Source organism: Ramularia collo-cygni (genome assembly GCF_900074925.1).
Source record: "Ramularia collo-cygni strain URUG2 genome assembly, contig: RCC_scaffold01, whole genome shotgun sequence".
In the NCBI taxonomy this organism is placed as follows: Eukaryota; Fungi; Ascomycota; class Dothideomycetes; order Mycosphaerellales; family Mycosphaerellaceae; genus Ramularia; species Ramularia collo-cygni.
This window is the reverse complement of record NW_019716255.1, coordinates 4,288,924-4,308,426: the sequence shown is the minus strand read 5'-3', so window position 1 is coordinate 4,308,426 and position 19,503 is coordinate 4,288,924. Positions and strand designations below refer to the sequence as shown.

General features: G+C 52.2%; 10 protein-coding genes; 4 read left to right on the top strand and 6 right to left on the bottom strand.

The window, feature by feature from the left end:
• Positions 1-137: 137 nt before the first annotated feature.
• RCC_01415 (uncharacterized protein) lies at positions 138-1,931 on the top strand (the record flags this gene model as incomplete). Its single annotated transcript, XM_023766690.1, has 1 exon — positions 138-1,931. One exon carries the CDS (start codon positions 138-140, stop codon positions 1,929-1,931), a length of 1,794 nt encoding a protein of 597 aa, XP_023622458.1.
• A 105-nt stretch (positions 1,932-2,036) lies between these two features.
• RCC_01414 (uncharacterized protein) lies at positions 2,037-2,799 on the bottom strand (the record flags this gene model as incomplete). XM_023766689.1 has 2 exons in its annotated part: positions 2,037-2,710; positions 2,775-2,799. 2 exons carry the CDS (start codon positions 2,797-2,799, stop codon positions 2,037-2,039), a joined length of 699 nt encoding a protein of 232 aa, XP_023622457.1.
• A 275-nt stretch (positions 2,800-3,074) lies between these two features.
• RCC_01413 (uncharacterized protein) lies at positions 3,075-3,995 on the bottom strand (the record flags this gene model as incomplete). The annotated part of the gene is made up of 1 exon (XM_023766688.1): positions 3,075-3,995. One exon carries the CDS (start codon positions 3,993-3,995, stop codon positions 3,075-3,077), a length of 921 nt encoding a protein of 306 aa, XP_023622456.1.
• Positions 3,996-4,507: 512 nt separating this feature from the next.
• RCC_12107 (related to transporter (major facilitator superfamily)) lies at positions 4,508-6,690 on the top strand (the record flags this gene model as incomplete). XM_023766687.1 has 5 exons in its annotated part: positions 4,508-4,809; positions 4,864-4,877; positions 5,108-5,186; positions 5,291-5,357; positions 5,422-6,690. The coding sequence occupies 5 exons, from the start codon at positions 4,508-4,510 to the stop codon at positions 6,688-6,690; spliced, it is 1,731 nt and encodes a 576-aa protein (XP_023622455.1).
• Positions 6,691-7,503: 813 nt separating this feature from the next.
• Positions 7,504-7,916, bottom strand: RCC_12334 (uncharacterized protein; the record flags this gene model as incomplete). XM_023766686.1 has 2 exons in its annotated part: positions 7,504-7,513; positions 7,567-7,916. The coding sequence occupies 2 exons, from the start codon at positions 7,914-7,916 to the stop codon at positions 7,504-7,506; spliced, it is 360 nt and encodes a 119-aa protein (XP_023622454.1).
• A 399-nt stretch (positions 7,917-8,315) lies between these two features.
• RCC_01411 (40S ribosomal protein S11) lies at positions 8,316-8,988 on the top strand (the record flags this gene model as incomplete). XM_023766685.1 has 3 exons in its annotated part: positions 8,316-8,493; positions 8,622-8,860; positions 8,920-8,988. 3 exons carry the CDS (start codon positions 8,316-8,318, stop codon positions 8,986-8,988), a joined length of 486 nt encoding a protein of 161 aa, XP_023622453.1.
• Positions 8,989-9,459: 471 nt separating this feature from the next.
• On the bottom strand, positions 9,460-9,872 carry RCC_01410 (uncharacterized protein; the record flags this gene model as incomplete). XM_023766684.1 has 2 exons in its annotated part: positions 9,460-9,595; positions 9,718-9,872. 2 exons carry the CDS (start codon positions 9,870-9,872, stop codon positions 9,460-9,462), a joined length of 291 nt encoding a protein of 96 aa, XP_023622452.1.
• Positions 9,873-10,196: 324 nt separating this feature from the next.
• Positions 10,197-13,783, bottom strand: RCC_01409 (uncharacterized protein; the record flags this gene model as incomplete). XM_023766683.1 has 7 exons in its annotated part: positions 10,197-10,308; positions 10,436-10,754; positions 10,807-11,273; positions 11,376-11,578; positions 11,628-11,727; positions 11,808-13,271; positions 13,368-13,783. 7 exons carry the CDS (start codon positions 13,781-13,783, stop codon positions 10,197-10,199), a joined length of 3,081 nt encoding a protein of 1,026 aa, XP_023622451.1.
• Positions 13,784-14,195: 412 nt separating this feature from the next.
• On the bottom strand, positions 14,196-15,995 carry RCC_01408 (uncharacterized protein; the record flags this gene model as incomplete). XM_023766682.1 has 4 exons in its annotated part: positions 14,196-14,942; positions 15,005-15,112; positions 15,394-15,709; positions 15,808-15,995. The coding sequence occupies 4 exons, from the start codon at positions 15,993-15,995 to the stop codon at positions 14,196-14,198; spliced, it is 1,359 nt and encodes a 452-aa protein (XP_023622450.1).
• Positions 15,996-17,513: 1,518 nt separating this feature from the next.
• On the top strand, positions 17,514-19,361 carry RCC_01407 (uncharacterized protein; the record flags this gene model as incomplete). Its single annotated transcript, XM_023766681.1, has 1 exon — positions 17,514-19,361. The coding sequence occupies one exon, from the start codon at positions 17,514-17,516 to the stop codon at positions 19,359-19,361; it is 1,848 nt and encodes a 615-aa protein (XP_023622449.1).
• Between the last annotated feature and the right edge of the window lie 142 nt (positions 19,362-19,503).

The window sequence follows — 19,503 nt, the reverse complement described above, 5'->3', positions numbered from 1 at the left end:
TCCTTGCCGATCTCCGGACACGCGACTTCCAGATTTGTGTTCGTGTTCACATGCAACTACATCGGCGGCAGGGGAGATTTGCAAGACATGAGGAATCACACGCTCAGCAGAACATGAGGTGAAAAGGTGCACTGGCAATGGTACAACCTTCTGAAGCTCGTACGGGGGAGAAACGAGGCCCCGGAAGGCCGCCAAAGAGCGCAACTCCCGCGCTTAAGAGACAGCGAACTTCGATTGGTGCACCAACGACACCTGCACTCGCGAGTCCATCTACACGGTCGCCAGCTATCGGATCTCCAGCTCCCGATCGGAGGAACTCGCGATTGCCTGTGAAACTAGCAGAGAATAAGCCGCTGCCCAGCCTACCTGCGCCGCAACCTGCTGGCTTGTCCGATGATGAATACCACACAATTGCAGCGAGCGGGGTGCTCGCGGCATCTGTCGAGCGCTCCCGTCTCAATTGGGCATGTAACGGTGTGTTCAAGAAGTACTGGACGAAGCCGGAGACCGGCAAGAACGCGAAGCCGCCTCCTCCAGGCAATCCGGATGCAAAGTGCATGAAGGCCAAGGGCGAATGCCGGTTACGAATAGAGCCGCACATATTTGAGGCGGAAGTCTATGTGGAAGAGCGACCAAAGCATCCTATGCCCCCAAAGCAGTACACACCCGCGCCAACGCAGAGCTCGTATGGAGTTCCTTCCCGACCGGCGCAGAGTCTGCCAGTCCAGCAAGGTAGACCGCCTGTCACAAACGGACAGGCTCCACTACAACCCGCACAGCGATCGAGTACACCACTTCAGCCAAATCTGCCGCAGCAGCCACGTGCGCAGTCAGCCTTGGGTGCAACAGGGAACCAGCAAGAGAAGAAGGCCGATCCTGTCATTAGTATGCTTGCTTCCCGCGCATCTTCTGATGCCGAGCTGAAAGCGCTGATGAAGGAGGTAGCTACGGGAAATGCAACTCAGGACCAGCTCAAGATCTTCCAGCGCCATATCGATGAGCTCACGGGCATCRTTCAGAAAAAGAAGGGTGACGATGACGATCATCCATCGAATGGCACACAGCATTCAAATGCGATACAGTATGACGGACCAGCGGACGTGAAACCACAGCCACCGCCGCCACCGTTACATGCTGCTCCTCTACCCCAGCAGCCTTCCCAAGCTCGGCCAGCCATCTCGACGCCTCAAGCTCCTCCAGCATACCATCAGCAGCCTACCTGGGCAACACCACCTCCAGTGCAGACAAGCTTTCCAGTTATGCTCGACTTCAGCAAGAAGACACCGGGAGGAACAGAGGACCGATTTCTTTTCCCACAGCACTGTGTATTGGAGAATCTTTCCCCGCAACACCTCTTGGTTAGCTTTATCGTCACTCGATACGGCAGGGAGGCTGCAGATCCAACAGGTCTCGAGCCAGACAAACAGTACTGGCAGCCCGTGACGATGATGGTTGAGGTCGCATACACTCGGGAGGAGATATTGAATTGTATTCGTCGATGGGTCAAACCACTGGAGGAAGTGCGGAAACATATGGAGGACACGATGAAAACATGCACTCGGGCCCCAGAAACGTACCTCGCGATGCGTCTACCGGTCAAGGGCGCGGTGCCAGAGATTGAAGAGGCATCAAAGGAGGCTACGCCACTCATCGAAGAGAAGCCCACCAGACCGAAATCTACTGTGAAATATGTCAAGCGACCTTCGACCTCGAAAGCTGTCGCTGCTTCTTCCAAGAAATCGGAGACGGCCAAGGAGCAGCTTACTGGGAAGGAAAAGGCCGATGCTGTCGCGCCTCCTGCGCCGCTGAAGGAGCAGAGCGGAGGTACTCCAAATCCTGCCACTGACGGCGCAGCTGATACGCCCGGCTCCAATGAATCTGAGCGACCTAGGAGAGCTGTCCGCAAAAGCGTGAGAATTAGTGAAGGCTAGAAACCGAGATATCCCACTTCACGAATGCACGAATGCCACAAAAACAATTTTCCCATGTCCCATATCATCTCATTTCTCATTTCAGTCGTGTCGTGAATGCATTGACTATTGCACGATCTGGTTGTCCAGCTCCGTTATGCTCGAGCCTAAAACCTCATCGAGCGTGCCCGCAAGTTCATCGAAAGCCTTGAGCAAGCCGTCCACGTCGCCTTTCCTCCCTTTGTCACCTCCGGCCTCAGCTTCTTTCCCTGAGATCCTCAGCATGAGCCCTTTCTCGGCAGACTTGCTTGCGTCTCCCCAGCTCGGAGCTTGTGTCACCTTTGTCTTCAAGGTCTGCCAGTCTGGTGATAGCGATGAGATGCCCACAACCTCTCTACCGTCTGCGTTCATGTCTACTATCACGAATCGCTCATCATCGGGTTCTTGCCGTTCGTGGGAGACTGTTTCCAAAGCAGCGGCTGTGAGGATTTCTTGGTCGTCGTCGGCGAAGAGGTAGTGTACAGTTGGGTGTTGGTGCTCGCCAGTTGTAGAGTCCTCGATTAAGGTGAAGAATGGCTTGAAGTCTGGGGGTGGAAGGATGGAGCCCTCTTCAGCTTCGGGATAGGGTATCTCATCGTCGGGAGCATGTTCATCATCATCTATTCCTGGGCTTGCTGTTAAAGGAGCTGTACCGAAAACCGTCTCGTCGAACGCGAAGTTTGCAGGAGATGATGGAACTGGTGGGGCCGGTCCATCACGCGGCTCTGTCGGTGATGTGACAGTGCTGCGTTGGTGGTCGTCTGCACGGGGTGTTCCAGAGGTTGCCTCAGGAGTTTCCGTGGATATGTGCTTATGATCTCCTACTGAATGGGGAGACGACATCCTCCATTATTGTTGGATGTCTATGTATCGCTGATGATCACCATCATGTGAAGATAAGAACAACCGAGAGCTCCGTAAAGTCCGATAAAGTTTGAACAGCTTCAAGACAATTCCAGTCACCCGGATCGAAGAAAAATGGACTAGCATAAAAATGGATATGTGGTTTTCTGAAGTGTGCTAGCTAGAGCGCTCGCTCAGTTGATGCGCTCTGGAAATCATACTACAATACTTTGAAGTGCTGAGGCGCTGTGCAAATGCAATTGTCTCCGTAGTCAACAGCCTCTATGCTTCACGCTTCTTCAAAGCTGAAGACAGATCTTGTATGTGCTCGGTGCCAATGCCGCAGCATCCTCCAACGATACTTGCACCGCTACTCACCCACTGCCGAGCGAAGTCTGAATACTTCACAGCGTTCAAATCCTTCCGTGTGGAACTGATGCCTACGTTCGCAGCATCATCGGTAGACTTGAGCTCGAAGGCATTCCCGTACACTCCGATGAGCGGAGCTTTGCTATCTTCTGGCATAGTCATGCCCGTGAAGACTCGTTGCGCCTCTAGAACGGCTGCGTTCATGTATTCTGGTCTGGAGCAGTTGAACAACAATGCCTCAATGCCCGCATCCAGAGACCAGCGTGCCGCGTCTTCAACGGACTCGCCTGACCTTAGTCGTGCTGGGGCTTGCGGACCATCATCTTCCAACGTGAAAGATATCCACAACGGCTTACCAGATTCTTTGACAGCCCATTTAACAGCCTCTGCTTCTGCGATCAAACTCAACGTCTCGCCAAGCCATAGGTCAACATGCGAGCTTAATCCTCGTATCAACACGGCCAGGCGACTTTGAACTGTCGTGGGATCGAACAGCGCGGGCTCATATGATCCAAACATGGGAGGGAGGGATCCCGCAACTCTTTTGCCCACAAAAGCGTCTGCAGCCTCTTTCGCCAATTGACCTGCTAGGGCTGATAATTCCTCGCCGCGGCTCCAGAAACGGTCTTCGTTGATGTGGAATGGGACCAAGGCATACGTGTTCGTCGTAAGTACATCAGCGCCTGCAGCTGCAAATTCCTGGTGAGCTTGTTTTACAAGATGTGGTGCTTCCAGTAGGGCAAGGGCCGACCATTCTGGTTGTTGGAATGGAGCGCCAATTCGAATAAGCTCACGAGACATGCCGCCATCCAGCACAATGATAGTGTCTGTCATCATTTGGCGGTCCAGTCTACACTTGTGTATGTGTGTGCGTGTGTGCAGGCAAATGCGTGAGTGTAGCCTTTTCGCGCAGGGAACTTGCCTGTCAGACAGCGGGCCGACGCCCTTGCCATTTCTTCCTCAACGAGATTGGCCCACAACCTTGCCAGGCTGCGGTCCTCCAGACCACACATCCCTCTTCAATACGTGGAGATGCCTCAAGCATTTTGGCTCCGCGTCGATACTTTTGACGCTCCGTCGCTCAAAGGGTGGTGTTACGAGTACCACACCGATACCGCGCCGAATCCTCATCTTTCTCAATCCTTCCCCTCCCCACTCGCCGCCTGCCTATCTCATCTAGCGCCGCGCGATAAGTCACCACCGCTCGCCTGATCCTGWTCCTGTTGACCCACCTCGTCAGCATATCTCGGAGTTGAGTGATTACTGTTGTAGTCAACAATGCCACGGTAGGAAGACTTCAACTCTGCATTCTCACATCGTCTATCTCAACAGCCGAAACGGCAAGCATGTCCGACGGGGAGCACGCTACCGAGACATCACCTCTTATTTCAAATGCGATCCGAAGTATAGAGCCCGGTAATGGTCTTACTCCAGATTCTGCCAACACCGGTGCTGGGGTCACAGGAAATGGCACATTCAATGCCAATGGAACGCCAATTGATGATGATCCGGAGAGCCAAGGAGCCCCAGGCGATCAGGTAAAGCACCAAGGCTTGCCTGAAGTCAAGAAGAGGATGAAATATATCTTCCCGGCCGTGGCTATTGGTGTCTTTCTTTCCGCCGCAGACCAAACAATCATTGTTAGCAGGTATGTGTCTGAGATGTACTGAATGGCATGCGTACCAATTAACATTCTTTTTAGCTATGGCCGAATAGGTATGTCGTAACACAATTCGCTTCCCCATAAGTCCACAGCGAGTACAGCATCTCTTTGCGTTGGAGGTTTCCCAAACTGAAAAAGCCCTCTTGCTAGGCAAGGCGTTGAAAGTTCGCATCGAAGCTCACATCTTGTGTGTGAGGAACTTGGCGACTTGCTAGCCATGACCTCCTTTGGACCCTTCGCCATCTGAGACACTCCTGCTGACACCTTCTGCCCGTTCATCTAGGCACCGAACTCAATGCGTTGAACAAAACAAGTTGGATTGCCACAGCATACTTCCTCACATTAACATCATGCCAACCATTGTAAGATYATGGAGGACGAAAGGCGTCCGGGCTAGCTCGAGAACGTCTCTCGGGTTACGTCAAGACGTTGGCCATCATCCAAGGCATTGCTGATTATTTGGCAGGTATGGCAAGCTCTCGGATATCTTTGGCCGTAAGGTTTGCCTACTGTTTGGCTACACTGTGTTTGGGGTAAGTCGTAGGAACCCGAGACTCTGCTCTCTTGTCTCGCGAATGGACATCACTAACGACATAGCTTGGCTGTCTGTGGTGCGGCCTCAGTCCGAATATCGAGCATCTGATCGCTGCTCGGGCCTTTGCCGGCATCGGAAGCGGTGCGATGACGACTTGCTTTTCAATCATCCTGTCTGATGTCTGCACCCTGCGGGAGCGAGGAACCTGGCAAGGCTACATCAACATCGTCTATGCAGCGGGGGCCAGCGCTGGAGCTCCGCTTGGTGGAATCTTCGCAGACTACATCGGCTGGCGATGGAGCTTCCTCATCCAAGCACCCATGTGCTTAGTCGCCTTCGTTGCGGTATATCTCGTACTGAATCTCCCGGAGCGAGAGAATGTTGGAGGATGGAAGAAGAACCTCAAGAGAATCGATTTCGGCGGAGCCATCTTCTTGATCGCCGCAGTTTTCACGCTACTGCTGGCCTTGGATCGCGGCAGCAATGTTTCTTGGCAAGCTCCCATCACGCTGATATCATTGGGCCTTTCCATACCTCTCTTTGCTGCTTTCATCGTTGTGGAGACGAAGGTGGCAACAGAGCCATTCGCGCCTGGGCACATCGTTTTCAATCGGTCAATCATCGCCTGCTACCTTTGCAACCTGTTTGCCATGGCTGGCTGGTTGGCTACATCGTTTTATATCCCACTATACTGGCAGGTTGCTAAACACATCACAGCAACTGGTGCTGGTGTCCGCATGATTCCCGCCGTTCTTATGGGTGTATCGGGATCACTGTTCGCTGGATTCTATATGAAGTGGACGGGCCGATTCTACTGGCTTACAATTTTGAGCTACTCTGGTCTGGTTGTCGGTACAGTCTTGATCTTCCTTTGCTCCGGCGTGCTCGTTAGCAGCACTGCGGGTATGATTGTGGGAATGTGTATCAACGGGTTCAGCAACGGCAACGGCATTACAACGACGCTCATCGGAATCATCGCCAACGCTTCACATGAAGATCAAGCCATTGCAACAGCTTGTTCCTACCTCTTCCGATCATTGGGAAGCGTGCTTGGAGTCTCGCTTTCGGCGACGGTGGCCAACAACGCACTACGCAATAGTCTGGCTTCTGAACTACCGAACCTAGGTCTTCCAGAGGGAGAAGCACTTGAAATTGCGGACAAGGTACGCGAGAGCCTGGCTTACTTACGAAATCTGGAGCCGAATGTGAGGGTCGTTGTGGAAGCGTGCTACGCTCGGAGTACCACAGCTGCGTTTTCATTCCAGATTGTTCTCGTCGCTGGGGCGGCGATTAGTGCATGGTTCATCAGGGAAAAGTCACTTAGCAGATGAGGTGTGTGAGTGGTACAGAGCTGTTGAAGTGGGAAGAGCAGCAGCAGTAGCATTAATTGGTGGCAGTGTAAGGCTACTCACTATCTATGAAAATGATGCATCAGATAGTTCCATCGCCAAACGCCGCCCCTAAAACTGTCCCTCTTTGCAAGGATCCCCAAAATCGAGCTGTTGCAGATGCGTACGAAGGCCCTGGTCTCAGCCTAGTCGCGGCTTGTAGCTTCAAGTCTAGCGGGAAGACACTCTTTGAGGAGGGCCCTCACTTTGAATGCCTGGGCTATAAATGAGACGACTTGCACGAGAGGAATCCGAGCTACGCGTGTCGAAGTTGGAGACACATCCGGTGCAGGAAAATCCAGTGCAGGAGAAGGACGCGGAGGAGAAATCAATGGAAATATTATTAATGAAAATGCTTTAGGGGAGTTGAGAGCTCGGAGAGTAGCAATCTTCGGCTTCGAGGACGATGACGAGTTGGCGATTGACACTACGAGGTTGAAGGCAGCGGATACTGGCGGGCAAAGATCGTAGAGTGATTGAAGGGAATGGCGCGTAAGCCGAGAGTGTTTGTTGAGTAGTAAGTACCTGAGAGGGTGATTGGCTCCCCTTAGGCCAGCATTGATGGGCCACGGTCCGCTTGTGGTGTTCTGCGGAGCGATAGCATCCTATAATGCAGTCATGGACTGCCCCGCCGAGACGTAACCGTTCCTTCCTTCTTCCAACTTCAATGTCCTCCTTGATACTGTACAGCACAAGCCCAAAACGCCTTTCGCTATGTTGTGGTATGTCGTAATAGTTGTACAAAACTAATCCATCTCATCCTTGCCTGCATCACATTAGTACATATTTTCCCAAAATCCATGGAGAGCTTTCACATACCTCTGCTTGTGTTTTGGGTTCTTACTGCAAATGATGTAGACGTATTTGCCGCCCTTTCTCCTGACACTCTTGCACCCGTCGCACAGCTTCTTGACACTGCTTCGCACCTTCATGCCTCGCACCTGATCTCTTGCTATTGTCACGGAGCCACCGATCCGTAGTGACTGAAGAGAAGCTGTCAGAGCACTTTGTCGTCCTCGGAGGAGCGCATTGCCGAACGCGGAGGTTGTGTTGATCTGTCGTCTTGACTGCGATGCTGCAGCAGTGGGTGCGAATCTTGTTGCGGTAAATCTTGAGCGGGTGGTGAACTGTCTTCCAGAGAGGAGTCGGGATGCGCGTAGGGACAACATGGCGAGTTTGGCAATGGATTGTGTAGAGGTTCGGTATGGCTTGTGCAGCTACGTGATGTCTGATGAAGCTCGTACCGCCTCGTCTTGCAACATCTTGAGTTTGGAAGGTCAACAACATGCAATAAGTCGACATGTCGCACTACACATCAATTGCAGTCTCCTACATACTCACACGTGTGATTTCAATACTCCATGGCACTTCTACTATTAACAGACATCGAGGTGGTCATTGAAGTATTCATTGAATAGAGTGTTCTCCAGATCATCCTGAGTTGGCTGCTGCTCGAATCGGGACTAGCGCTCTTGGCAATCTTTTCCACACTTCGAGGTTTCGACGGAAGGCACGAAGCGAAGTTAACTCGACGTCGACAACCTCTCCCACCACCCAACACCACAACGATGGCCACCGAATTAGCTGTCCAGAGCGAGCGCGCTTTCCAGAAGCAGCCGCACATCTTCACCAACAACAAGAAGACCACCGGAAAGAACAAGGTCGGCAAGGGCGGCCGGAGATGGTACAAGGACGTCGGTCTGGGCTTCAGGACGCCCAAGACCGCCATTGAGGGCTCGTACATCGGTATGTAAAGCCCGCGAGAATTGGATGTGCGCATGCGGCGCAGTATGGGAAAGCTGGAGGACATGATGAGGATAATATCGGAGTTGGGGATTTCATGGACAACATTGGACTTACACCTTTTTGCGCAGACAAGAAGTGCCCCTTCACTGGACTCGTCTCCATCCGTGGCCGTATCCTCACTGGTACCGTTGTGTCCACCAAGATGCACCGTACCCTGGTCATCCGCCGCGAGTACCTCCACTTCATCCCCAAGTACTCCCGTTACGAGAAGCGTCACAAGAACCTCTCCGCACACGTCTCCCCAGCATTCCGTGTTGAGGACGGCGACCAGGTCACCGTTGGCCAGTGCCGGCCTTTGAGCAAGACTGTGAGCAGCTCACGCGATCATTCCGAACTTCCGAATCCGACAACTAACACCTCTTGTAGGTCCGCTTCAACGTTCTGCGCGTGCTGCCAAGAACTGGCAAGCAGGTCAAGCAGTTCAACAAGTTTTAAGCGACGCGATAAACGACTGTATTGTGGGAGCGATGGGGGAGCTGGAAATGGGAATGGACATGCGGACATTGCGCCTTCTCGCAGCGACTGCATCCTGAACGGCGTTGGGTCACAACAAAAGGACCTTGGGCGGGTGCGGTCTCAGAGGAAAGCTCTGTRGGATCTTCCTCGTACTAGCTCGGCGTAGCAAGTGTCAAATGCGAACAGTTTCTCATGCATACATGGCTCGCCATAATCCAGCAAAATTCGAAATCAATCCCGCCTACGTCGCACCGAGTGTGAGAGTACAGTATATTGTGTTTTAATACCCTTCAACATGAGTTTGTAGTAGAAACGCCGTGTACTCCCCTCTGCCCGCACATGGGGCATCTGCTCCGAATCGTGTCGCATCATCTCAATATGGAGGCCATCTGCTAGCCGTATTCCGCTCCATCGTCTCCCATATCCTGTGTACAAGCTTTCCTCCATCCATCATCTCTTCCGTTCAAAGTACCCACTCGCGCTCATCAACGCCACACTCTGATCCATCACCGTCTCGCCCACCCACAAGTAATTCTCCACCCACTTCTTGATACCCGGTGACTCTGAGAACGCATCTGGTTTCAGACTGGGACTATGGTGTTAGGGTCAGATCACAGGTTGCTATCATATATCTTTAATCCCCGCAAGCTTTCCCAAAGAGCTCTCTGCGTCTCTGTGGGTCCTTGAGGGCGTTTTGAAAGAGCTTACGTGAGGCCTGTTGAGCGCTTGACGCCGGCGAGGAAAGCGGATACGAGGATTGCGTCGAAGGCGTAGTGGGTGAGACGTCCGAGCTGGGGGGTGAGGGTGTTATTAGCTGTGAAGTCTACGKTGTTGTGGTTCGGATGGGTGGGACACACGACCATGTTGATAGCAAGYTATGGTGCGCACTTCGTTGGGATGTATTGATTCGCGCGAACGGATCGAAGGCAACTACTCAACGGCTTCGACGGTAAGCTGGAGTTCGTATGGAGGTTCTGAAATGGCGGTGTTGTGTTTATGTTTGTGGAGCCAGGAACCAGTAGTTCGCATGTGCACGGTATGGTGTACGGGTGACTTCCGCTTCTGACAAGGGTCTCAAACCTTAAATCTTAGATGATACTGTTGTGAATGGGTATGTGCTCGCCCACATTATTATTTTATCTTCTTCATCTATATACAACCACGATAGCTTTTAACCACGCACTCCATCAAGCCGGCAACGTCTTCTGGTCCACGTCAAACGAGTCCTCTGAAGAGTCGTCGTTGGTGCTCACAGCATGAAAACTGAAATCCATCTCTCCACAGAGGAACTTTACGTGCCTAGAGGCAAAGTCTCGGAGTCAGCAATGTGSACAAACGACTTGCTATTCTCAAATACGGGGAGAGTTGAATGAATCAAGCGTATGCTAAGAGACACTCTGCCATCATGCTCTTAGGGTCAACTTACTGGGTGATCTTCACAATATCATCATTGACACACTGTGCAMACAATGTTATGGTTGCAAAAGCCGCATACTCGGGCTCTGCGATGTGAGAAGCACTCAAGATCTTGGGATCAATCTTCTCCAGCGCCTTGACGTAACGTCGATGTTGTGGAATCTCCAGATAAGGCGGTAGCGGCCGGGCATGTGTCAAACTATTGGAAAGCAGCGAGAGAAGACTTGTCAACTTATGACTTGTAGCGTCCACTGAGCCAAGGAGCTTGCGGAAGTCGAGGGACCACTCTGAGTCGACCGCTGAGTCCGAGAAGGTTTTTGATGCATAGCCTGAGAATCGTGTTAGCATTGCTGTGGATTGTATCGGGGCAAGGTCGCTCACTGATTAGCGTAACGTATTGAAGCACTCGCTGTACACACTCGATCAAATCCTGGTATCGTTCATGAGGGAATCTACCACCAACTCGGACCTGGAACTTGCTGAATGCTGAGTTTTGCTGCAGGTTGGTGATAAGCGTCAACAGTTTGAGGAAGACCGCCGTTCGAGCCTTTTCCAAGTGATAGGCTCTCGTTCCTTTGGTCTTCTCGTCACCATCCACTCGCTTTACGCGCGACGAAACAGTCTCGTGAACGACAGAGTACAAGTTAGCCAGAAGATATAGTGATCCGCCAAGATCTTTGCGCAGCTCTGTCGATTCTGAAACGGGGAACGGAAAGATTGTCCAGATGTAGGCAACGGCCAGACCTCCGCATACAGTTGCCAGGCGATAAGGTGCCAGGAGATAGGTAGGGTAGGCGGGTTGTCCATTGGTTTCGGAGGCTGCAACACCCACAACCTGGACTTGGAGTCTAAGCGGGTGGGTTAAGGGTTAGTATGCGTGTTCTCGGGGTGCTCTAATCAAGGCGTAGCTTTGAGACATGCTCTTCGCCCTGACTCGGGGGTTCACTTACTCATAGCCGATGATCAAGATAGCAGTAATGGCAGAAATCAGCCCGACGATGATCAGCTCGCGAAACTTGATGAAAACGTAGAAAGCACAGAACAACCAAACCCAGAGGAAGACAATGACTCCAGCTACCTTACCATCCACAATATACCAGATGATATAGCTGGCTATCATGGCAATCGCAGTTCCTAGAATCCTGAGAATGAACTAGCATGAAATTAGCTCTTAAATCGCAACGTCCTTCGAGTATACTAACGCTCCATGTAGATTGGCCAGCCGTTCGAGTCATCGATAGTGGTATCATAATCATAGCCCAAAGCAAGCGATTCTGTAGAAAGAAGCTCTGGGAATCACGTCTAGAGGAATGAGTTGTTAGTAATGTCCGCGTCAACCTTCGGCTGGTGGAAGGAGCCGGATGAGAGGGAAGTCCACCTACAGAAAACATATGATCCCAAGCGTCATCGTCGCGAGCATGACTCTGAACCCAAACGACGAAGCATCACTACGAAATGCACGGGGAATAAGCCGAATGGTCTCGCCAATTTTCTCCCAAACATTCCGCGGTGGCATATGCTCCGGATCCTTGGTCTTTTGATACGCTTGGCCAAGGTACAGAGACTGGGAACCAGTAGAGTCGTAATCAGCCGTGTGCTCATGGGGCAATTCTTCTCGTCCAAGAGAACATCGCACCCATTTCTTCAAGGTCTTGATACCTGGGATGATCAATCTCGTCTTGGTCAGGGCCCCAGCTTGTTTCCTCTCATCCGCATAGAGTACCAGGTCTAGCGCGGCCAGCCCAATCCTAGTAAGAAGATATTCCACATAAAGGGCAAAGAACAAATGCCTACGATCGTATTCGCGAAGATCCTCATCATTGGCATATTTTTGATGAATATCCGTGTCGAATCGCGTATAGCCAGGATCAAAGAAGTCCGGTGGTAAGTCTATGTCGTGGTACGAGCACCACTCCCGCAGGCTCTTCTTTTTCGAATCAACGAACAAGTCTAGCTGATTTTTGAAAGACTCTGCGAAGCCTGCGGTGCCTGGAACTGCGTCTCTGCCTTGGCTTTCTTCATCCTGCCGTTGCTTTGGAGGATTGGTGAGCTCGAATGTGATGAGTACATGCTGGAAAGCAGATGCAATGTTCGTGCTCATAGTCTCGCATGGCTCGTGGAGAGACTTCATGAGGTGATGAAGATCATCGATTCTTTTACGTTTCATTATGTCGTCGGAGGAGGATACTTCATTTCGCACCGCCTCTGCTCGACGTTGCAGTATATCTATAACAGCACTCAATCCAGATATGGGGGTTATGATGGGCCGGATCAACTTCCATAGCCCTGAGATGTCCTTGGGTCCCAGCTTTCCAATTGCAATCTCTCGTTTGGCAAAGTTGATGTCGTTGGGTAGCTTGGTATGAAGGGCATAGAGCTTCGCCAGTTCAGCCTTCAACTTATGGCCTTCTGCGGTCATGAGTAGATTGTGGCGTCCTTTATCGGAGGATGCAGATTTCTCGTCACTATCATCGTTTCCAGCTGGATCAAACGTCTCCAAACTTTGCAAGTAGGATCCTTGGGCTTTGAGTAAGCCACTCAAGGATCCGAGATACCCGGCCAGTTCTTTGAATACAACTTGACGTGTGCTGATTGGGAATACGAACAAGCTGACGCCTGTTGCAATTGCGAATCCCGTGAGGAAGGCTTCCAACAGCGACTCCACGAATGTTATGGCGTAAGACATCGTGGGGAACAATGTCCCATATGTGGAACTCACGATAGCAAAGATCGAGTAGACGATCATTGCGAACTGTGTCTGTGGAAGCGAAGCTCGTACTGCATTGGCGAGAAAGGTTTGGAAACAAAGCCACACAGCCAGGACAGCACTCGCGGAGGAGTTATATCTGGAGAACAGGGGGAGAGTGTCAGCGTAAAACAAGACTTTGCAGGAAGAATGCAACACCATTGATTCTTGACGTGCAAACTCTGCTTCTACGTACCCTGTAGGTGGTGCTCCTGCCGGCGTAGTATGCTTTCGAGCCTGGATCGCAGAATACAGGGCCAGCAAATTGACCGCGGCAGCAATGCAAACCGCCAACACATTCATTAGCATCGTCTGWATGAAAATTCCTCGAGGGAGAATAGCCATTCCGAGGACTGAGAGGATGGCAACCAGGTATCCCAAATTGGCGTACTCCTTCGCGACAGCATCAGACTGATACATGGCAATGGCAATGATAGGCGGCAAAGAGCCCTTCAGCATGAGAATCAGCGTGATCTTGTCAAGTCCTGCTTTTCCCCACAGCTTCTTGAGTTTAGAAGGCTTCTTCGAGTTATCCATGTCTGGTGCATTGTCGGATTGGTTCCTCTTTTCCGTTCGCTGACCTGGATTTTGATCCTGCTTAGCGTGGTCCATGGTGACCGGGCTGGAGTCAGCKTGAGCCGACCGTTCCACTGCCACGAGAAGGCGTCAATTGCGYAGCTGCGATGTCTGACGCGATCCAACTTCGAGGCATCGCGGGACTTTGTTGTTGCTGCGTAGGGTAGGGCCAAGATTGATCGACGACGTTGTCGAAACTCTAAATACGACTTACATACCTCCTCCTCCTCCTCCAAGCAAGAGGATGTGAGCGGATCGGAAGCCCCGGAAGCCGTTTTTATAAACTGCTTTCTCGATGAAATTTGGTCTTTGGGGCTATTTGGATACTCCTCAATGGCTGAGACTGTCATGGGGCAAGGCAGAATCTCGAAAGGCAATGTACAATTTGCATTGCTGCGGAGGACTGGTGAGAGTCGAACGGTTTCATTCATCCATGAATTCCCAAAAGCTAGCCTTTCTTGAAGTACGACAACAGGGTATTACTCTGGGTGCTCTTACTGGGAGATTTCTCCATTTTTGCTTCAGACTTCACTCCAATCCGCATCTTCTTCATGAGTTCTTCAAATTCCCCCTTCTTGACAATGCCACCGCTTGCCTGCACGTGGCCTCGTGCGAAGTCGTTTCCCATGCGCTCCAATAGTCCTGGTCTCCCACCTTCAGGCTCGTTTTCCTCGTCTTCCGGAAGGCTTGCGTATGACTTGAGGCTCTCAATAATGTTGACTTGAGGATCTCGACTTCGCGCACATCTGGCGATGCGACAGCTAAAGTTTACCTTATCTGGCAGGTAGCCTTCATTGGCCACTAAGACGATCTCGAGAGCTTTGCTGTTCAGATGTCCAGCCCAACGAGTTGCTATTACTGGATGGATTTGACACTCTGAGTTGATCCTGAAGACTGCGACCTTCCCGTCTGCAGAGAACTTTGGCGGCGTATGCGTACATCTCTCTACTTCCGCGTTGACTTCAGCTCGGGCAGCTAGCAGTCTAGGATTCAACAGTACGCTGGCCGGGTCGGTGGTGTCGCATAATGCTTCGAAAGCCGACGAAGAATCAAAAGTTGCGGTGCGACGAGGTGCGTTAACTAAGCTTACGACGTCGTTTAGACGCTTCTTGGTGTACTTTTTGAATGTGCCGGTCATATCAGGAAATGGTGGGCTCCACTTGATAGTGTTCCCGAGATCGCCGTGGGTCCCAATCTGTTGTAATGGAATTCAGTACAAGTCCAGACTCGTCTGAGTGCGCTCATTGCTGCACGTACTACGCAAAGCCAGTCACAGCGTTCTTCGACATCTGGATGCAACGGTCGACAGATTGTATACGTTAATAAGGCGGATGTGGCCACGGGCGGTGAGAAGCATGCCGTCACCTGCGCAATGTTATTAGCTGCAACTTGTCCATGCTCGCCCAGAGCGGTCAATATGAGGACAATTGAATGTCAAGCAAGGTCTCGCAATCCCCACCACCGTCTCGAGGGTCTTTGCAGAGTGGTTTTACTCTCTCGATGGAGTCTCGGCCTTCTGAGCCGCCAGGATACTCCGCAGTGGCACAGTCGTTCGCGATGTGACAGAGAGGCTCAAAGGTGAGAACGCCTCCGACCAATGTCCCTCGCACTGACAGCTATGCCCACAGCCCGTGGGATGTACGTACATGCTCTGATCCATCCGGGAAGTCGGTTTCTGTTGCATAGTGGTGATCTATGATGAGTCCGGTGTGTGGTCCGTCTATGATTGAAGKCCCAGGACGGCTGCCCTGGTCAATGACAAATATGTAACCGGGTGACGTGGCCGCCATTTTCGCCCGTTCATCCTCACTGTGGATGGTGTTTCCCTTGGACAATGTATGGACAGTAATGAAAGCCGGCTGCACACCCAGCAGCAATAGTGTATGGCGCAGAATAGCACCCGCACTCAGTCCGTCAGCATCTTTGTCAGGTACGATGAGAACAGACTTTTTGGCTTCGGCACTATGAGCACGTCCCCAGTCAGTTGTTGACGCTGATATGTTGTCTCATCCTCTCTTTGCGGGACTGACGCAGCACTTCGGGTCAGCAGACTTGCTCACCATTCCAAGATGATCTCTCTTGCTCGATCAATCTCTTTCTGAGGTGCAGGCCACTGGAGTGTGCCGTCTTCATTCTTGATGGATGGCGTGAGGTGGTACTCAGGCACTTCAGCCTTGATCAACTTGGCTCGTTTCGCRCCAGTCGTTGGCTTCTCCGCCAATGCCTTGCGTTTTGTGCTGCTCATCATCACATGTGTTGCGGAAATCAACCTTGGATTCGAGACAGCATGCAAACGGTGCATGTGGCGCAGCATTCCAATTGTTTGTTTGGCTGTGACCTGGAGAGCGGACCAGGGAGGCAAGAAGTCGAGGCAACTAGACTTTGGCGTCACGTCCTCGTCATCGGCCTCGGAGCGACGATCTTGTCAGAAACACAATCAGTTTGAACATGATTGTCGCCCTGTGTGAGGCTGCGATCCATTGCTCAACTCATTTCACAATCTTCATGTCCGAACGGAAGGTGGCGTGACGCTGTTGATGCAGGTTGTGCCCGGAGACGTCCGAAGTCGCGAAGCAACTAGAAATCCGACCCAAGTGGCTCTGGCTTTGAATTTTCGACCAATGCATTCCGCACCGCGTCGATCTCATCAGCCTGCAGGTGGCGCGAGTCTGGAATATTCCGTGTACAACAAGAAGCTCAATCTTGTCCGGTCGAGTCCTGACGCGCTCTGTCAGCACTACGACAATCGACGGTCTTTCGATAACATTGACAATTTGCGAGTGTGCTTTGCAACATAGCCTGCATCCTGGCACACACGTCAGTAGCGTCCAGGCGAAGATTGTTAGGACTGCTTGGGCAAGAAATCCGATATTCAGTGGGCACTAAGAGGTGCCGCGGATCCTCATCCTCAAGCCTTGGAAATCCCGAAGACGTGCGGTGGAATCCGAATTTCTGCTGGTGGAGGGCWCAACTGATATCACTGAGACACAGAGGTCATATGTTATTGCCCACCTTAGACATACCCCAGCAGACAGCAGCGTCCAAGTTGGTCATCGCGTGAATGATAGCCGAGAATGGAGACGCGTGGTGGTGTGGAGGAGGCCGGGTCCACGTGCCATCTGGGCCGTGCGCGAGCGAGCATGGCCGCCGCTGGCGTCTTTCTCTCGGGCGGATGACACTCCATAATCGGGTTGCATGGGTGCTCTAGACTTTGTGCTGGGTTTTGCCTCGCTCTCTCATGGAGATCCAGACTAGTAGGAGGTTAGGCAGTTCCACCGTCTTTTAAAGATGACTCGTGCGCACGTAGCAGAGGCGGAATACCTATGTACATAGCACAATCCCTCCACGCCCCGCGGACACTGTGTACCTACTCGCTCACTCATCCAACATCAGCAATCCCTGCCGCATTCTCGCCACAGCTTCATCATCTGCGGGGAACCCCCAGGCACCCCGATCACAAGACTATTGCCAAGCGAGGGACGCAACGGCGCCCAAACGGCTCGCAATCGTTGGTCATTGCCTCTGATCTTTCTCCTTCACTCGATTCGCGTTTGGCGGGAGAATACATACCACTTGTCACGCCAGGCCTACCTTGCACTTGCACTGCGTGCTACAATGCCGAAGTAGAGTGCGGGACAGCTGGCCGAGATCACACTACCACTCACGAAATATCGTGTGACCGGAAAGCCCGGACATACGACGTACATTTCTACTTCCCGCCTGGATGACCATTGCTGGATAATAGCCATCTACGAGGACATTCGCAATGCTGACCGCCGAAACCGAGCAACGGCGGCAGTATGATACTGCTGCGCTTCGCGATGCACTTTCAGTGCTCGCGCCGAGAGACTCCATTTATCTGACCGCTGAGAGCGAGCAGCGGCGGCATTATGATACCGTTTCCATTCGAGACGCCTCGTTGGAAGAAGACTACCCGCCTCGAGTCTTTCCGCACAGAATTGCCGAGACTGATCAAAGACGGCAATATGACACTGCCGCCCTGCGAGATATCTTATTGGACGACTACCCACCTAGACAGTTTCCTAGGAGGATTCCGGAAGACTCACAGCGACGGCAGTATGACATCTCTGCTATTCGCACTGCCATGGTAGACGATGCACCCGTCGGGGAGGCCAGAACGAGCATTCAAACTGCAAGTCGGTCCTCGAGACAGTCTCGCCGCCTGGCAAGTTACTACAATGCTTTCCAGACCTCGTGCTCGCCATCCAACGATGCACCTCCCAACTATCAGAGCGCCGTGAGATGCAGAAAGGAATCTATAATTGACGGTGCCGAGGACTTGCCAGAATACTCCTGCAGCGTTTTTGCACAAGCCAAGCTCCATCTATGTGTTGAATCATTTAGCCCGCTGGCAGATGCTGTCGCGAGTGATTGGAAGGAAGTCTACGCAACTGTTCGCGGAACAATGCTGAGTCTATACCGACTCAAAGATGGAGCACCTGGAAAGTTGATTTACTCTTATACGCTACAGCATGCTGAAGTTGGACTGGCTCCCGATGTCGAGCACACGGTGCTGGTTCCGCAAACTCGTTTTGCTCATTTCATTCCCTCTAGTGCGAGACGACGGGCCTGGCAGAAAGACACGGAGATGTTCAAGCCAGTGGAGCACACGACCCTCAGATTACGAGCCGAGACGGAGCAAATCCTGCTCTCCGGTCCCGAGGAGGAGGGCATCCACGCATTCATGTTCGCTATTGGCTCTGCGATAGACATTGCGCAGCCCATCGACGACCGCAGCATACCAAGGCAATGCACTGTTCCCAGGCGACGAAGGAGACCGAGACCGACGGCCGCCGATCTCAATGCTCCAAGCCTCTTAGCTGAGCAGGAGCGCATCTTCCAAACAATGTATCCAGATCTCGCGACGGAAAGGCAGGCTTCTATTCCAGAACCCACCCATGATCAGACGAATTCGCCCACGCGCGAGGAAGATGAGGCTGACATGACGCTTTTCCGAGAGGAGGTGGCTGCTCTGACGAGGTTAGACACTGCACCTTCGGTTGAAGCTCCAACTCGTCCCTCTGTCGTGCGGCAAACGACATCATCCACCGTGAATTCCGTGATGTCGAACGATATGATCTACGCAACCTCGCCCGAGAACTTCGACCTGGACGGCAAATGGGCGCCGCCACACATTCGATCACCTGCTCAGATGCAGCGCTACCTACGCAGATGTTTGCCAMTGCTACTCGTAGACGCGCCTCGAGCCAGCGACGTCTYGATCTGCGGAGGTAAAAGGGTCAGGGTCAACTGGAGAATGGAATTACTCGAAGAGTTCGAGCTTCGCCCTCCAGCCTACAGGTCTCATGACTTTCCGAAAAGCAGGAGTCTCATTCGGACACAGTCCCTGAGCTCCGCTACAGGAACAGCATCGCCGCAGCGCTCACATTCTTCAATGAGCAATGAGCAGCACGACGAAATCACACCTGTCGAATCCGGGCCACGAAACCTCCAGCTCAGCAAAGTCACGTCGAATTCCGACAAGAGAGCATCTCAAATCAGCACTCCTGGCGGTGCTGAGAACGGAGAGGCCAAGGGCCAGGATAGGCGCGAAATTGCGCAAGAGTTGCCCACCAATGCCTATTGTTTTTAGGCGGGGACATGCAAGGGACGACATATGACTGAATGACATGATGACCATCTCCTTTGTATCTGTCTTGAGCGGCAATATACCCCTCATGCCCTGTCCGATGTTTAGTCCATGTAGCCAACAAAAATTTGTACAATTTCACTGC